Source organism: Nyctibius grandis, chromosome 25 (genome assembly GCF_013368605.1).
Source record: "Nyctibius grandis isolate bNycGra1 chromosome 25, bNycGra1.pri, whole genome shotgun sequence".
Taxonomy (NCBI): Eukaryota; Metazoa; Chordata; class Aves; order Nyctibiiformes; family Nyctibiidae; genus Nyctibius; species Nyctibius grandis.
In genome coordinates, this window is record NC_090682.1 from 1,459,064 (window position 1) to 1,478,086 (window position 19,023).

At 49.5% G+C, this 19,023-nt stretch overlaps 1 protein-coding gene across 2 annotated transcripts in view; it reads right to left on the minus strand.

Moving 5' to 3' along the window:
• Positions 1 to 19,023, minus strand: part of ETS1 (ETS proto-oncogene 1, transcription factor) — a 77,137-nt gene that overhangs the window by 14,941 nt on the left and 43,173 nt on the right. For both annotated transcript variants that reach the window (XM_068418287.1, XM_068418288.1), the window contains 5 exons: positions 9,958 to 10,077; positions 9,096 to 9,296; positions 5,613 to 5,690; positions 4,621 to 4,869; positions 906 to 1,166 (listed from right to left, as the gene is read on the minus strand). In XM_068418287.1, the coding sequence (XP_068274388.1) occupies positions 906 to 1,166; positions 4,621 to 4,869; positions 5,613 to 5,690; positions 9,096 to 9,296; positions 9,958 to 10,077 (909 nt within the window). The remainder of the gene's footprint in view (positions 1 to 905; positions 1,167 to 4,620; positions 4,870 to 5,612; positions 5,691 to 9,095; positions 9,297 to 9,957; positions 10,078 to 19,023) is intronic.

A 19,023-nucleotide genomic window follows, 5' to 3' on the forward strand; every position in this document is an offset into this window, starting at 1 on the left:
AGGATCTGCTCTAAACCTTTTGATGATCTTTATCTGTACAAACTATTTCCACTGCTTGGCTCCTCCTGGCCACAGCTGCTACCAGCTGGCACAGGAGAGACCAGTATGCATGAGGGAAAGGGGAACTGGCAGGAGGCTACCCTGCAAGTTTGTCTTACGGTACAGGGAAAAGACATGGCACAGAAGGAGTGGAAAGGATTATCTCAATTTTAGCTGGAAGCTCCATCCCACCAGGTTTCTCTCCACAGAGATGCCAGATTGCTGGAGGGCTGTCATATAAAAAGCCGGAGTTTCCGTGCCCTATCACCTCCTCATCTCTCCCAGTGCAGGGAATGGAAAATATCTGGGTCTGCTTTGGCACCATCCCATCCCTGCCTTGCACCAAGGTAAAGTGCAAAACCAAGTGCTTCCTCGATGCCAGAAGTAGAGAAGATCATTTCACATCACACACAGCAATGCTGGAAATGCAGCCGCTCCTGCCCAAGATCAGAAACCACAAGCAAGTGGCCAGCACGTTGCATAAAAGCGTTGGAGGGGGAGACAAGGGCTCTCTACTACCTTGTGTTCTCAGCAATACAAACCAGACACCAGCTCCTACCAGACCCAAGCAGGAGGCACCAAGGCGTAAATGAAAACACAAGGCATCAAATGCCGTGCACTCAGCCAGGTCCTACGTCCTCCATGAGGTCTGGAGTGCTCACGCTTGAAGGACATGCAGCCTTGGGGGGCCTGCATGCATGTGGCTGACCCAGGGGCACCCCAAAACCCCTCACTCACAGACTGCTAAACCAGCAACACAGATGTTGGGCAGCCCAGAGACCCTGGAGGCTCTGCCCTCCACCGATGGAGAGGCTCTACCCAAGACACTCAGCAGAGAGGTGGTTTCCTGAGGAGCATGATCCTACCTGTGTAGCCAGCGAGGGCAGCAGCAGGAATGACAGGCTTGTCCTTGTTCATATCGGCCCGATCTCGAACATAGTCCTTGAAGGTGCCCTTGGGTTTGTGGTTGGGCAGGGCAGCGGGGTAGTCCTCCGAGTCAAAGCTGTCGTAGGAGGGGACGCGCTGCAGGCTCTGGAAGGAGGACTGGCTGCTCCAGGACTGCGTCAGGCGGTCGCAGCTGTCGTAGCTCTCTATGCTCTCGAAGGAGTCCTGGCCACCCAGTTTACCTGGCAAGAAAGAAGGGCGTGTGAGATGTGCCTGGCCAGCACAGGAATGGTTTAGCTTGCCACGGCCGGGAGAAGGATGTTTCACCTGCCTGCTGCACAGGCAGAAGGCAACCAGGCAGATGTTGCTGTCCCACCATGCCTCATCTCCAAACAAACTCGAAAGTACGGCCTGAAACTGGGATAACTTTTATTATCGTCGTAATTCAGAGCAGGGCTATCTGAGCCCCAGAGAAGTTCAGGCAGCAAAGCAAGGCAGAGGCAGGGGAAAACCCCAAAGTCCTGACTCTCCACACAAGACTGATGCCTGGGGCTAACGGGAAATTGTTCTCTGTTTCAAAAAGGCAACAGTAGAGAAATAATCCACTTTAAACAGATATTCAAGGCTCAGTTCAGGTGCCAGGACCTCTTGCTCTTGCTGCTGAAAGATAGGGGTCTCCAAAAAGTCCCATGTTATATCTGTCAACCCTATATAAACGCTGCTCAGGCCTATTCAAGGGCACTGGACACCCAGCTTCTTTACTTTTGATGTTTCCTATGAAACTATACAGCAGCCTTTTATTGCCATATGTTACAACCAGCTTCCACCCTCAACTCCCCAAACAGCAGCAGATTTGATGGAGGAGGAGAGCAAAAGGCTGAGAGCTCAAACAGCTATTTTTCCAGTTCTGGTAAGGTGAGCACAGCTGGGCTGTATCAAGGCTACTCTCTGGGGTATTTTTAGTAAAGACTAGAACATGAGAGGCCAGATCCTCAGCACTGCTATGCTGATTTAGACCCACTAGAGACAGCGTAAGTATACCCTCTGTACTTAAAACAGAGAGCTAAAAAAGGATCCAAAGAACAAACTGAAATTGCTCTCTCTGATCTCCCCTACGCTGCCGATTGCTCAACATCTTTACTGACAAACTAAGAGCGTAACAGGATCATTCAAGTTCACTAATTTCCCAAACCAGGCTAAAAACAGCTGCTGGGATTGTGCAAGAACTCCTGGAGAAATTTCCACTGGCAGAGCTACCCGCTGCTTGGGCCCAGATAGTAAATCACAGGGGAGCAGGAACGTGGAAGGACGCTGGCACGCTCCCCCAACTATTTGTTGTGTTGTAGTTTGAAGAGCACTTGTTGTGAAAAGACTCAACTACCGTGGGCTCTGCCCTGATTGCTGGCCCAGAATCATTTGAAGTGTGGACTCATCGGCTGGATTCTGCTGGTAACATCCATGCTTCAAACTCATTTTATTTTTGTTTCCTTCTCATCTTTTGAGACTTTCACAGAATATACTTCAATCACTTCCTGAATCCTGCAAGGGGAAAATAAGCTTGTGCGTGTTCATTAATTGGCAAAACCACTTCCCTGAGAAGTCCTGCGGCACAAGCTCGTTTAGAACAGGCATTAAAAACCTGTCAGATGAACAGCCACAGTGTCAGAGACGTGACTTAGGTGATTTCACTGAAAATTCACTTAAATTTGACCTAAACATGAGCCTTTGGAAAAATAACGCCTTGCACCTACTCAGGAGAAACTTGTTAAAGAGTTTGGCAGCTACACTTTCCAACCAGACCTCCTCACCGATAAGGGAAAGTGAAACAACTCCCACAGGACCACAGAATTAACTCCTAAAGCTCACACAAAGAAAGGCAAAAGGCAACTGTCTGGAAAACCTTCATCCTGAATTTCCCCCTGCTGAAGCACTTGCCTTTGCGATAGACTAACCTTTTAATACAGTGGAAGGTAAAGCTGTACGTAAATATAAATTAACTGGACTCTGCTTTATATTAAGTCTTCTTTATACCACTCTGGGAGGATTTATGCCACCCAAAGGCCCTTCTACACGGCTGAAATGTAGCTTTAGTGCAAGCACGGCCATAGCCTGTTGCATTTCTTCAATCACAATCACTATGTTAAAGTGTTTGCTAACACCAGGTCCCCAATGCTGGGTTAAGGGCTCTTTTCTTCCCTCCCCTGGAGCCTTTTCAGGCTTGCCAGCCAGAACAGGCTCAAGGTACAGTTGCAAAAGCATGCCTGAATCATTGCATTGCAATGAGAATCATTATGAAATCACCTATGTTAAAGAAAAGGTCAAGAAAAGGGAAAGACTCTGATGAAAGATAGCCAGAAAAACAACCCCAGAAAGAGAAGCTTGCCTAAAATTATAACACCGCTGCCCTTTTGGCTCACCATATCATGCAAGTCACCTCTCTCATATTAATACTCAGCCAGCAGCAGAAGCAGAGGTAATAATACAAATAACAACTTTCCTGTCATTAGCTCTCGCAGCTCGGAAAAAGAGTGAGAAACTTAAAACGAGCTTCACTGAGCAACGCAGATGTGATGCAGCCCTGCAAAGGGGCTCCAGCTTTCCCAGGGAGCCGGCACATCTCCAGCTCTCAGAGCTGGGTGAACGGGTTTAAATGTTCAACATCAAACCTGGCTCACAGCGACACGTTCCTATAATGAATTTCAGGCATGGGGACACCTGGATTCTATTCAGGGCACGACCGCAGGCAGGTCAGATCTCTTCCCCGTGCCTCAGGTTCCCTACCTGGAATCAGGAGATAATGATACCCCTTTGTAAGTGACTTTGAGCTCTATGGATTAAACTTTTGCTTTGAATATATACTGTGAGCCAGATCCTCAGCCTTGCATTAAGCGATGTAATTACAAAGTAGTCGGGCATCTGGGCCCCATGTGTTCAGAATTTAATAATATTAATTGAAAAGGCATTTGGGCTCAGATCCTCAAAAGTGTTTTAGGTGTTTAAAGCCCATCATCTCAAACAGGAATCCTGTATCTATAACTCTTTGGAGATGTAGGGTTGTAGCACAAGGATTCAGGGGGTCCTTCAGATCTGTTGCTGACTCAACCCATGACACCTGCATCTCCTAACAAAGCACAGGGTTTGGGTTCACCAGAACAGGTTATCAGTTCAAGCAAACAGCCATCAAAATCAATGGAGAGGATGGATAAAGACTTTGGATCATCAAGTGTATAAAACCCTTCACAGCCTTGGACAGTAATTCCTGATGAGAACTTGTGAAGGATTTGTGTGGTTTTGCCCGGTCTTCTAGCAAAATGAGATTTATAAAACCACACAGCAGCCTCTCCTTCCTAACAACCTTAAAGCCTATTTCAACTTCACTCAAGTTTGACATCAAAGCCCAGAGCCAGAAATGCCACATTTTTGCAGATGTGTAAAAACAGGCAGCAGAGAAGAGAAAAGAAAGCCCTTCTTCATGTTTTGCCTGATGAGGAAGGCAGGGAGGGCTCAAAGCCATCAGGGAATCCATCTGGGAGTTCAACCTCATAAGATATATGGCTTCAATACCGGCATTGCACGATGCCCTAATGGCCTTGGTCCCCCCAAAGCACTATCTCCTACAGAGGGGAAGGCAGTGCTTATGTTCATATAGGTAGAAAGCAAGAACCTAAGCAAACCCTGGGAGATATTTGACTTCACCTCGACTGGCACGTCCCATGCACATGTTGTCTGGCGTTACCACTTCTTGCTTGATCGTGAAGTAGTCTGTCTGCAGGGAGTCCGTCTGGACTGGGTCCCGCAGGATGACCGAGGGATAGTCGTTCTCGTACTTGAGGGACAGGAGCTCTTCTGAGCTGATGGGATGGAGGGTCTGGTAGGACTCTGTGATGAAGCTGGGCTCGGAGAACTCGGAGGGAGGCACACACTGTGCATGCTCGATGCCATAACCTGCCGGCAGAACGGGCGCGTCAGAAAGCAACTCAAACACAAGCAGCTCAAAGCAAGCAGAGCGTTGCTCGCTCCCCCTCCAGTCTCCCACAGCACAGTGAGATTTGGGGTCTGCAGTGCAAGAGGAGACTGCCTTTGGATATAAAATACCTGGAATAATTGGGCACTAGTTTTGAGTAAGGTTTCTAAAAGCTACAGAGAGATGGTGTCTTATAATTGCAGAAATTTTTAAAAATAAGACATTCTCAACTGTCATTAATGTGCATCTCAATTCAGGTGAGTTGGTTTTTTTTTTTGCTGGTTCATGAAATACATCACAGACTTCAAATGCCCTTAAAGAATATCTCCAAACCAATGGCAATGGGAAGTGTGGGAGTTCAGACAGAGGACTCATCCCTTTCCTTGCTAGGCTCCTACCTAGCAACCCAGAATTAAGCCTTCTTCCCTCATTCCCTCCCTTTTTTAATAAGTTTTTAAAAATTCCCCATGTCCTGGAGTGTTGAGGTTGCTTTTCAGGTCTGCTGAGCTACAGCTTCAAACAAATAGTGCTCGCAAAGTCAGATTATGGCAACTTATTGCAGCCCCCAAAAACACAGATGGCTTCTAAATAACCCCAAAACACTAGGAAAGACAAAATTACACACTTCAACGACTGCATGGTGCAGTCCTGATGTGATGCAGACAAAATAGGTGGCACTTTCATGCCTGGAAGCACCAGAATGATACTGATAATTGAGACTTACTAATGAAGTAGTCTGAAGTATAGCGGGATTCTGGGTATGTTGTATTCACTCCATTTGCTGGGTATGGTTTTACCTCTTCTGCAAAGAGAAAAGGAAGGAAATGTCACATGTCCACAGGCATTTCGTGCTTTGCAAGACTTGCTGTAATGCAGAGAGGTCTGAACTTCCTAAAATGCTCCTCTCTGGGTTAACCTGGGACGTTCAAAGGTCCAGAAATGAGTTAGGAGCTGAAATCCCACTGAAACAAATGCCTGATGCACTCGGGTTCCTTTGGGAATTCTTGCTGCAGGCATGCCCGAATTTAAACAAAACAAAACAAAACAGCGACGACTTTCTCAATCAGAGGCTCCAGGTGGTTCTGAAATACTAATTGCATAATTTCCTCGCTTGCCTTATTTTTTGTCGTCTTTCACTCTCTTGAGGATTGCTTATCACACTTACACGTATGAGCTCATGAAAAAACCCCACCGTACAAGGACAGTTGTTTCCCTGAAAAAGCCCCTATTTTTAGACCAGAAGGAGATGTGTGCGAGTGAGTGGGTAATACACACCAAAACCAGCTCCTACAACCCCAAATTAATGCTAATTCCCACCCTACGCAGCACCTTTCACCTTGCAGAGGAGCCCATGCTCAGAAAAGCTTTGTCGCCCTGTCCATCACCCACCTCCTGGTACAGACTCCACGGTGGATATAGGAGCAGCACGCAAAATTTTAGCCTTTCTATAGGCATAATTCAGTGAGAAAGAGCATGTATCACATTAAAGCATAGACTCTCCTCTTCCCATTGCTTTTTCTGAGCATTTTGATACTCCTGGGCTTGGTGCTCAATTTGCTTTCCCATGTAAAAGCCCCGTTGCTCCTACCCTGACCAGTTTTTCCATTAACACCTTACTCATTCCAGCACGGCATGTGGGCAGAGATACCGGCATGGGAGATTTTATTTTCTTTGCAGAGGGTAATCAAAATAAAAAACACACACAGACAACTCCGGGTAATGTTTATTTCTGCTGAGGCTAAAGAGAAGCGAACCGAAGATAATGCACGTTCGCTTGCAAGGAGCCTAATTTTGGCCCTCTCTCCTGGGGATTGCAGGGTGGAAAATATTCTCTAACAAAAGGAGGGTTTGTGCAAACAGAGAGACCTAATGAGAAACGCTCTTTTCCTCTCCCCATGGTGTCTGCCAAGGGGCAGGGTGGGTGACCACAGAGAAAGAGAGCAACCTTCAGCTCTGCTTACAGTCAAGTGGAGGGCACTGCTGACTGCTGGTAACTGAGGAGGTTATTTTAGGAAGAAATTCGGAAAAATATGCCTGAAAATACCCAAATCCATGCAGGGAAAAGTCACCCATCTGCTGCCATTTTTAAACCCTGAGCAGCCTGTGGTACGTGAGTCACTGTCAGAAAGGGCTCACAAGGGAGGCATGTTAGCAGGAGGGACAGCAAGGTCACAGCCTGTCCCAGCATGACCCGATGCCGGCGGTCACACTGCTATAGGTAAAGCCAAACGTTTTGGGGTTAACCACCACTCCCAGCATCAACACCCCCAAGTGATGATGGTGGGTGGCTGGGGAAGATGGAAAAGACGAGGACAGGCAAGTTGGACCCTGACTCCATGAGTGAACCTTGATTTCTTCATGTTTCACATCCCCAGCTGCAAAGCAGAGACAACCATCTCCTCTTGCACGGGGAAGAGATGTGGTGGGTACAATTTTGCACGTCATGTTTGTACAGCAGCAGCACAACACAACTCAGATCTTGTCAGGGGTTAGGAGATGTATTACCAGTAAGACGAGTCCCATGACTTACAGGGCACAGAAATTAGTCCTTGGGGTGAGGCTGGTTACTTCTTGGAAGCTCTTCTTAGTTACTCTCCAAATACTTCGCAGATATTGCCCTTCTGGGAAGCATGTTAAAAACCCACCATAGAAGCTAAGGCTCAGAGCACTTATGCAAGTGACAAAGTCACCAGTAAAACTGAGCACAGAACGCAGACTTCTTGGCTCCCAGGGCTACGCCAACAGTGTTGAAACAAAGAAATTCAGCTTTATTCTTTTTCATCCTTTTGGAAGAAAAGCTGCAACAGGCACAAAGATTTCCAGGTTCTTTGTAAAAGCTCCTCCCTGTCTCAGACCTTTTGCACCCTCATTATTGCAGCATCTGAACACCCTCATGTGCCAATGCTATAAGGAAGCATGATCCCTACTCTGCTGTGAAGCTACAGCACCAAGTTCACCTCCATGCCTTGGGGAAAGAGCTGGAAACCCAGCTCTGATGCCTCAGTGGGTACCTGCAGCACGTCGCACCCCTCTCCAGCGGGTTACAGCCCAAACAAATGCAGAAGGGTTGCGGGAAGGCAGAGCTGTGTGACAAGTGGTGGCTTATAGCAAGGAAAAATTGGACTGACCGCAGCGTTTGGCTTTGTTTGGTTAAGCTGCTTGGTGTTGATATAAATACTCAATAAAAATTATGCAAAACAAGAAGAACAGAACAGATATAGAGTCCAAGAGCAGAAAAACAGCCCGTCGTACACAGACCCTGGGAAGAGCCGTGTTTACCTTTTGCAAACCACAGGTAGCAGTAAAATTAGTAATCAGCAATTAACATCCATTTGTCAATGGTTTCCTGGAAGGCATAACTTTGCTCCCCCTCCCCTTCCTGCCACCAGTACAGGCCCGCTGACAAGCACGCAGGGTCGGTATGACAGCGCAAGGGATATTCCAGGAAAGCAAACAGCTCTGCCCAAAAAGGAGCTAGAGAAAGAGCCCAGATTTGCTGCTGCTCCTGCTCGTGGCTCAGTTAAAGGTGTTAAGCTCAGTTCAAGGTGTTAAGCTCTTCACTCCTTCTTTAGAAACCATCCCAGGCTAAGTGTTGCTTGGGCATCCAGAGGCTATGAAAATCAACACCCAAATCAATGTGTGTGTCCCCAGTCAGTGAAAATTAACGCCCTTAAATGCTGTCATGTAGGGGCTGGCAGAGATGGCTTCTCCTGTGGGGGACACAGCCACTCTTAACAAAATGCCGTTACACCTTTTGGGACATGAAACAAAGCAAAGCAGCTTCCAGTCGCAACTGGGAAATTAGGGTGGGATTTTGGTGGTATTGTTGTACCCAGTTTGACCAGAGGAAGTAGTAAAATTCACAACGGGAGCTGAATGAGCCGAGGAAGAATGCTTTGGAAAATCCCATCGTCGTTTCCAGGCAGGCAGAGCGTCCCTGCCCGCTGTGGGTTCCTGCCAAGAGGCTGGTGCAAACACCCTTCCTCTTTCAAGCAGTGCCAGGATTTGCGTTGCCCACTACCGACTGGGATGCCCATTTGAAATCCTACTGGGAAGCTGGGCTTTGAAAGCTGCTTTTCTTGGGATGAAAGCCCAAGGTGAACACCTCATTGCACAGCTAGGCTGCGAGCCAAGGTCTGTGGAAAGGCCCAAAATCAGGCTAGCCAGGATGGCGTGAGCCATTCACGCTGGAGACTCCAGGACTCACCTTTCTGCAAGATCTCCAGATGTTCCCAAAGGATATCTCCCACAAAGTCAGGCGCTAGCTCCAGGAAGCATTCCTTGCCCAGGGCACAGAGGGCAGCTCCATTCATGCAAAACTTCTGGAAATCCACTCCCTTCAGGCTAAACTCGTTCACCGCCCACATCACCCAGTCCCGCACGTGCGTCTCCGTCCACTGCTGGGGATCTGCACCAAGGGATTGTAGAAGAGATCCATTAATGAGCAACCACAAGCCATTTCCCCAGGAGAACAGGACACAAACTGTGCTCCTGCTGCGCTGCACTTGCACAGCCTCATCCCATAGAGACTGGCAGTCCATTGGCATAAGGGTAAAACGTGGTGAGGGAACACCACACTTACAGGTTGGGTCAGCCCTATTTGCTGACATATTTCATACACAGAACGAGCTTTGGATTTGTTTGGGACTTTTCCAAAGCCCACCAGTTCTCTGACCCCTTCTCCCATCCATTTCTCCATTTCGCTTGGTTTCTCCCTGCCATCACCCCAAAGGGTCCCTGCTGCTTCTCCATATAGTGGAAATGACTTGCAAACAGAAGTCCTGGAGCTGCCTCCAAAAGGAGCAGGTCCCCAGAGCTGCAAGAGCAGTCACCCAGCAGAAGTCAGCAGGCCAAAGAGGCACAATCTGTCAGACAGGTATATTTTACAAGTGACACTGTAAGGTTTTGCCTGTATGTCCAGACTTTTCCAGCTGAAGCTGCCAAGAGTCAAGGCAATACTACATGAAGAGCATCAACCAAACACATGGCAGATGTGGAAAAGGGCATCCTAGCAAGAGGACACAATCTCTGTGTCTGCCACAGCTGTTCACTGGGAAGCCATGTCTTACCTTTGGGGATCCCCAGCCGCTGTTGCTCTTTTGCGAAGCCGCTGAAGGTGGCTTTCAATGCCTGAGACATCATTTCTTTGCTGCTGGGAGTTAATAAAGGCACATCTGCACATTCCATATCTGAAAGCAGAAGGAGAGAAAAACGGCGGTAAGGACATGGGACTGGGAAAGATGACAGGAGTTGTCTCTGACCTATGAGGAACGGCTGAGGGAGCTGGGGGTGTTTAGCCTGGAGAAGAGGAGGCTCAGAGGTGACCTTAGTGCAGTCTACAACTACCTGAAGGGAGGTTGTAGTGGAGTGGGTGTCGGCCTCTTCTCCCAGACAACTAGTGATAGGACAAGAGGACATAGCTTCAAGCTTGGCCAGGGGAGGTTCAGGTTGGACATTAGGAAGCATTTCTTCTCAGCAAGGGTCATTAGACATTGGAAGGGGCTGCCCAGGGAGGTGGTGGAGTCACCATCTCTGGAGGTGTTTAAGAAAAGACTGGACGTGGCACTTAGTGCCATGGTCTAGTTGACATGGTGGTGTCAGGGCAATGGTTGGACTCGATGATCCCAGAGGGCTCTTCCAACCTGACTGATTCTGTGATCCTGTGATCTTTCATTCAGGCTGTCTGTCATTCAGGCCATTGAATTGTCAGAAAAACAGAGAAATGGTTTTTCCTTCTGAAATTTTCACACACAGACACTTTAGCCCTACACCTAAACCCTGCGAATCCATGAGCGGGCTTCTTAAATACAAGAAAAAGAATCTTGTGCTTATAATAAGCCTGCATTTAAAGGGCATAAACCTAAGCTAGGTTACATGGTGCACGTGGTCTCCCTACAAGCCAATCATGAATGCAGCACTGGAAATTTGACAGTGATACCAAAGACCTTTCCAGACATCAGCCTGCTGGGCTTCCTCGCCCCAGGTGGTGTCTGGAGCTTGGGAGATAGCTGAGCAGCTCCAGACTCCAATGGAGGAGAAGAGTCCTACACCAGGGTGAAGAAGAAAGCAGGGAGAAAAGCATCTCTGAATTACTGCTCCACCTCTGGGCATCCCAGTCCAAAGAAAAGAGAGAAAAAATTAATTCTAAAGAATCACGGGCAATCCTGGAAAAAGTAAGCTGACAGCAGGCTGAGGCAGGATGAAGAACCGGCAGAAAACTCATTCGAGGAAGGAGGGAAAACAAAGAGCTGGAAAATCCCACATTAGCACAGAGTTACATCACGGGCAGCCCACAGCACGGAGCGACGCGTTCGGGGTGAGTCACTGCACAATGCTCAGCCGGCCCCATGGGAGAGCACCAAGCCAAGAGCCGGGCCTTGGAGTAAGTCCTGATGAGAAGCAAAGCTTCTTCCTTTCTTTTTTTTTTTTGCCTTTTTCTAATTTATTTGGAAGGAGGCGGATATTTGTAGCCAAAGAGTTTCATAAACAAAAGCAACCGTTTAAAAAAACAAAGCCATAACTCCTCTATTTGAATAAAGGTTTGGCTCTTTGTCATATATTTGAAGCGTTCCTGAAAAACATCTTTCGTGGAGAAGGAAAGCCTCATACAGCCACCATCTCAAACGGCTGAACTTTATCGGTCTTGTATGTAAATTGTCCACCTGAGGCTGGTTTAGCCCTGTAGCCTCTTGGAAATTTTGCAGTGAAAACTGTTCTCAGTGGAAAAATGATACCAGGCACAAGTTCTTTTGGTGTCTTCATGAATGTCTGGATGTGGACATCAAAAGGCAAAGAATTCTCTGTTTTGTGGAAATCCCAGCCAAACTCGCAGGCATCATTTAGAGTCCAAACAACACAACACTGGGGTTGTTTTGCAAGTGGGAATCTGGGGGTTGGATCCACAAGCCCCCACGTGCAGCTCTGCAGCACAGGGTGAGGTTGACCATGCTGCAAAGCATCCCCAAATCACCAGCTGGATGCACCAAATGCAATTCCACCGTCAAGCCAAGCAGAATCACTTCTCTCTCTCCATCTTTGCACCTTCTACCTACTGTCCCCAAGTAAGAGACTTGCAAAATCACCCCCTCTGTTGCAGCTCCCTCTAAGGTCAGTCACCAAGGCACTCAAGTCATGATTTGCATGACACTTTGCTCAGGTAGGACTAGTAAAATCCCTGACACTGAGCCTCTCGGGACCGATTCCTCCTCTATAAATCAAGGATTCCCTGCCATGGTGCAGGTATCACGACCTTCAAAAGCAAATAATACATTCAAAGGCTATTTGGCAAATTACACTTCATTATTTGCTGGATTTGGCTGGAGAGGGCACGGAAAAACGAGCAGCCACCCTCGCTATCTCTGTTCTCCATCTGCTGCTTTGAGATAACGCCGGGAGAAAGTGGTTCAGTGCCCCTGTCCCTTCATCCTCATGTTACATTTTAATGCTTTGCTTTCTGTGCTCTGTGGTTACAGGGACCACCCAGGAATCCGCTCCCCTCGGCCGCCTGGTTAAACGGCAGTTCACTGCTCCCGGGTGCTATGGGAAGATGAGTCAGAGTCAGGCTTAAGAAAACATTTCTAACCCCAATTTTTACACTGAATCACTCGTGAAAACCTGCGTGGAGGTGACCTCTTTAGGCAAGCCACCAAGAGCAGCAGGGCAAGGTGAGATGCACGCAAAATTGTGTTTTTCTCATCTCTGCAATACAAGTGAGCACCCACCACCGATCCCCCCCCGTTTTCTCCTGCAGGATCCATGGGGTTGGGCTCACACATACCCAGCGAATCGATTTTTCAGTAGCAGGGGGATATGGTTTCGGTTTAGTAAGGTGAACGCTGAGCTCTGCACAAACAACGTGTCAAAACAGCGAAGACTTGAAAGTGATTCCCAGGGAGAGGTCATCGGAGAGGCAAACAGTCTATTTTCAAATTTAAAAAGCAAAGTGCCAGAGGAGGGTTTCTATTTAAACACCAAAAATAAACCAAAATGTGCATTTGAAGGCTTCTCCTTCCAAATACCTTCCACTCGGCAGATTTAGGGTTGAAACATCATCTACTTTTTCTCCTGTTAGAGAGAAATTTCTAGCTAAATTTCCTCAGAAGACAAAACAGCCAAAAAGCCCCAAGCCTGCAAACGCTTGCAGAAGCCTTATTTTAGTCAGCAGTGTCCCACACCTATAGAAAAGCTCCCACATGTAAAACTAAACGTGCTTGTAAAGCTCTGCAGACGTGTGATCTGAAAGAGATGGGGGGGGATGGACAGTTTTTAATCTAAATTCTGCCTCTGCTACTTTTGAGGTATTGAATTAAATATAATTCCCTTCATTAATCCAAGGAACGCGATGGGCTTTACCAGGCTCTGCCCAACGCAACTTTGCTGGGTGCAGGGGAGTTACTTCCCAGGGAGGAGAATCAAGCCCTGGTGATGTCCTCCAGCACCCGCAGACAAGTCCTTCCCCGTCGAGTCTGGGATGCCTAAAGGTCAGAGCCAAGCAGAATTTCGGTAACAAAAGCAACCCAGGCTTAGCTCCCCCCCGGTTTCAGCTTTCACTGCCATCTGAAACCTGTTTCCAAGACTTTAATCAAATCTTGCACAAATAAAACGTCTCCTTTTGTGTACCTCCTGCTGTCCCCAAAGCACACACATGCGTGCACACACACGAGCTCGGAAGAAATGTATGGGAAGGAGCATGAGCCAGCACCAAACCCAGCTGTTACACCTAAGCTGGGTTTAGAAATTTCAGGCTTTTAATGCGCAAAGCAAGCGCAGCAGCGGGGGCCAGGCGACCACGGCGTTGCAGCCCAGACTCGGGTTTGCTGTCTGGTTTTTACGACGCCCATTAAAGCCTCATCGCCGCGGCTGCCACGTGCAGTTTGCTGCCTAGATGCCATGTCCTCCTCTTGCTGCCGCTGCACTGACGGGGAACTGCATTTGATTTTCCTCCTGGGAGACCAGGCAGGGTGTTATGGTTTGATTTTTAAATACTAACAGGAGTTGCAGTCGCTCTGGAAAATTATGTCACCAGCATCTGTAGAGCAGAGAGAAGTAATTGGCTTTGCACGGTGGGAAGGCAGAGAGGGACATCCCTTCATCTGGTTGTAGCTTTCCAAAGCAAGGAGGGATCTGGGGGCTCACTTTGAGACCCCGGAGGTTTCTCAAAACCAAACCTCTCTTTTTCCTCCAGCTCCCTGACATCCCTGGGGACGGGACTTGAGAAAGACAAGAGGATAATAATGACCTTGCCATTGCCAAGGGTTTTACACTAAGGGCGATCTGCCCAAAACCCACCACCCGACTTGTGCTACATGTTGCACCAACAGCCGTGGAGCCTGGGAGAAAACCAGCCAGCAAAGAGACAAAGAGGCCAAGATCACCGAGTTCATCTCCCAGTCAAATTCCCACTCTGCTCTCACCAGGCTCCGCATGTCTAAACTATTTCTACGCATCTGAACTTTTTAAAGGACCACGATTTACAAACTTTAGGGATTTTGACCTTAAAATGCAAGTGACTCCGCTGCACGCCAAAGCATTGGCAGTAAAGGAAAATAAAAAGATCCTCGGAGCAGGAGGATGGGAGTAAAGTCATTTTTCACCCTAGTTTCCACTTGGGGTCAATGCCCCTTTAAAGCTCCCCTCGGCCACTCACTTTTTTTCCCATCAGAAGCCCCAGTGGCTCCTGTCTGGTCCCTGCTATTTTACCCAGTAGCCTGCGTGTAAATGGATGGAGGGCAGGTCAGAGTGGAGCCAGCTGACCCGGTGGCCTCCTCCTGCCCTCGCTCTGATGGATGGACACCAAGGTCAGGAACGCAACGCACTGTTGGCTCAGGTAAAAGCCCTCCCTGCCCAGCCTCCTCGTCCTCCTCTTCCCAGAGGTGATCTTCCCATGCTGATGCCACAAGGATTTCAGGCCCTTGGGTGGCTTGGAAGAGGCACAGGGATAAGTTTGGGAGAAGACACGTGTTGGTTTCAAACCAGATCATTTGCAGAGTAAAGAGAAATCATCTCTCTGGGACTGTGCGTCCAAGGGCTGCACCAATTGGTGCCCGTCTCCCTCTGTCCTTGAGCCCTGATCCTCCTCTGAGCCCCTGTGCATGACAGTCACCAGCACTGCCCCACCTCGAGGTGTCCACGGTCCAGGACATGCCCCCACCGCCGGATGGCTGTGATGGAGCAGGAGGAGTTTCTCAGAGGCTCTGCAAGGAGGGACATGGGTTTGCTCTCCTGCCCTTTTCCCGTGAGCCCGTGACCACCAAGCCCCAAAACTCCCCATCTCCAGCCCCTGCCAAGCCTGATGCTGCCCGAGCTCATCCCCCTGCCACACCAAAGCCCCTCTGTCCCAGCCTTCACGAGGACCAAAACTAGGGCAGAGTTAGGGATGGGGGAAGCTGAAACACAGCAGGATTTCCCAACATCCCCCAGCTAGCAGGGTTCAGCAGCCGAAAAACCTTTCTCAGGATAAGAGGAGGCTGGGGAGAGGGGGGCCGGCAGCCGAGACCCTTCCCACGCTCCCCGATGAAGCAGCCCAGGCACCGTGGAGGCACCATCTCCCCATCTCGGGTTTCCACCACCAGGCACCTCCAGTCCCCACCCCGGGGGCAGCTTTGCCTTTCCCAGATGCCCCCAGCTCTGGAGCGGGGACACCCAGGCAAATAACCCCATCTGAGCCCCCTGTTATTTAGGCAGGATTAGGCAAAAATTTGTCTGCACTTTTGAACTGTTTTCACAAGCGTTGCCTCTCACTCCCACGCAGGAAGCAGGAGAGGAGCCGGCCTGTTCCAATTAGGGCTCCTCGGACTGAAAGAGCAGCAAAATTCAGGGGGGGGAAAGGGAAAGTGGGACAGAAAGCTGGAAAAAAAAGGAACAGAGGGAAATCTGGGAAGCAAGGAGGGATGGGGAGAAGGGGTGAGCACAGGGAGATGATGTGGGGATGGGATGGGAGGAGAGAGGCAGAAGACCTGGGACATGGCACTTAGTGCCATGGTCTAGTTGCCATGGTGGTGTCAGGACAATGGTTGGACTCGATGATCCCAGAGGGCTCTTCCAACCTGATTGATTCTGTGATTCTGTGAAGACCAGGCAGTACTGAGGGGAGATTTAGTCCCCTTTCCTGCAGCGACTCACCAGAGACTGGCCCTGCTTCCCTGTGAATGGCACAAAAGGCACAGACATTTGCTATTTTAATTTAAAATAAATATATTTCTTTTTTTTAAAAAAAAAAAAAGAAAAATAAGGTTTTTTTTTTTCTCCTTCAAGCAGTGAAAAATAAATATTCTGAGATGAAAGCTGGGCTTCAAGAGAAAAACAAGAGAGGAAACCGAAAGCCCACACTGCTTAGCGCTGCAGAAAGCACAACAAAGCCGGCTTTCTTCCGGCATTCTGCAGCTTTCTTATGGAGATGCGGTGTGTCATGGGGGCAAGCTCTTCCCCTAAAATAAAGAGCTTGAAAACTGTCTTCCCTAAATGCAGAGAAAAGCATTTCTTCCAAGTTTGGACTCTCGGGCACTTAGAGCATCGCAGGGGAAAGGTTAAGGTGAGGGTGAGATGTCAGGATGCTCTGCTCGGCCTCAGGCTTTGGGGTGAATTGCTTCACCTCGCTGTAAAATGGAGAGACCTCACATGGGTGCAAGAGGGTGCTCGGGGGTGACGTGCCCACAAGGAAAAGCGGACACAGAGCAAGGAAAAGGTGAGGGAGGGTTTGTTTGGGCTCTGGGTATCTCGCAGCTGGCAGGATGCTTCACCCGCTATCCCAACGCCATCAAACTCGCAGGCTTCGCCCTCCAAGCCTGCCTGCTGCCCTCGTTCACGCTCCTTTCTGCTCCCTCTCGCTGTCTCTCCCAGCTTTATAACGTGGGTGTTGGATGGAGATCCTGGGAAAGAGGCATCCCCTGCAATCCCAGGAGCTCGCAGGGGAACAGCAGCCTCACGGTCAGCTCGCTCGGTCCTCCCCAGCTTTTGCGGGGGTGAGGAGGGAAAGAAGTGCTAGAGAAACGCCTGGACCAGAGCTAAGCAAAACCACAGGGCTTAGGTCAACGCTGGCTGCAATTATGGGAACATTTCCCCAGCCTCAGCAGGCAGGGGCAGGACCTACAGCTCATCTTCCCGCAGCAACTCAGAGCGGGGCTTCCCTCGGTGGAGGGCTTCGCTCTGTCCCCCCCATTTCAGCTGCTGGAAGGAGCACAGATGGATAAAAGCAATTACCGGGGAGCTGCGGCCACCTCTGAGGTTGGGGAACGTGGCCACGGTTTAACAACGCTCGTTGAAACTATGCAAAGCAGTCAGCAAAAAGATTTTTCCATCAGGACGAAGCAACAGCAGAGGTTAGGCTGCGCTACGGGGCCGGCGCGGTTCAGCTCCAGCGCTGCCGTTAACTCACAGAATCACACAGAATCACAGAATCAACCAGGTTGGAAGAGCCCTCTGGGATCATCGAGTCCAACCGTTGCCCTGACACCACCCTGGCAACTAGACCATGGCACTAAGTGCCATGTCCAGTCTTTTCTTAAACCCCTCCAGAGATGGTGACTCCACCACCTCCCTGGGCAGCCCCTTCCAATGGCTAATGACCCTTGCTGAGAAGAAATGCTTCCTAATGTCCAACCTGACCCTCCCCTGGCGAAGCTTGAGGCTGTGTCATCTTGTCCTATCACTAGTTGCCTGGGAGAAGAGGCCCACTCCCACTTCACTACAACCCCCCCCCATGAAGGCAAGCACTCTTGAATCAGCTTCAAAACGGAGGATGCTCCCTGCCTCGTGTAAACCTATGAGCCACGCTTCCCCTGTGCTAATTCGCTCTAATCCCCACTAACCGCACTGCCAAAGAGCTCTAATCCCCGTGCACAGGCACACACGCACTAATGGGAGCACGGGGTGGGCTCAGCAAAGCCTGTAATGGACACCCAGCCCCGACTGAACGGAGGTCAAGTGTAAACAGCAAGTCCAGGTCATGCCCGTGTCAGCTGCCCCGCATCAGTGCTCCGGGAGATGCTCCTCTGCAAACAAGCAGCTAAAACCCAGCTCCTCACACCCCGAGTCTCAACAGCAAAGCTCAAATTGCTCAACAGCAATGAGAAAAAAAAAGAAAAAAAACCCAAAAACCTCCAAAAACCCAGAAATCCCCACCGAACAAACAACCAGATATTCATTTGCTCTTTGGAAGGGTGCCCGAGGTATTCAAACGGCTCACGCCTGGGACCAGAAGCCTCTTGAAATTCCTCGCTCTCTTCGGGCTGGGCTGGGAGCCCTGGAAGGGCAGCCATGCCGGCTTCACCACCCTGGAGGTTTCCACAGCTGCAAGAGCACGGCCTGAGCCCTCCCAAAGCCAACCCATGGCTGGGCTCCAGCACGCCGAGGAGGAGACAGGGGTTCAGGTTGTCCACACCCAGCGCTTCCCATCATCCGCAAGAGCATCCATTTCTTTCCAGGCAGGTTAAAGCCAGGGCTTCTGCTGTTCTCACCTCAAATCTCTGGCTGATGATGCCATTTCTGGCATCTTCAATGAAGAAGTGATGCGACCAGAGGATTTGTCCCTACAGGAGGACGCGCTGGTATCCCAGTACCCTCACATAGATTTACTCCAGGCTGCTAAAGAACACACAGGATGCTACCAGGGTACTACTGTAATCACACCCGAGCAGTTCAGATTTGAGCCCTCCCTCTCTCCTCCAGATAGTAATCACCCTCTCCATCACCCATGGATACAGACAGACATGCAATAAGGATCCAGCTCCAACGCCTCCAGCTTCTTGCTCCTGGGAAGGACGGGGCTGCCAAACCACACATGATAGTCTCCCAGAAAAGGGAGAGCAGAGATTTTGCAAGGCCAGGTTGAGGTTAATCAACAGGATGTTGTGCGAGGAAGATGCTGTCGGGATTGGAAGCGTGAAAAGGGAAGGCTGAGATCTCCTGGCAGGGCTGTCCCCTCACAGCGGGGATAAGGGCCAAGGAACCTTCACTCGTGTTGAGCTCTTTCATCACCCACAAAGAGATCCCAACCCCTCTTAGTCGGCTCAAACACACCTGAAGAACGCACCGTGCCAACACACTTTGTAAGCAGCTACACATGACCTCACAGATCGGGATGGGTTCATTGTGTACCCACGGCCACGTAAAATGACTCTGTGCCCAGAATGAAAAAC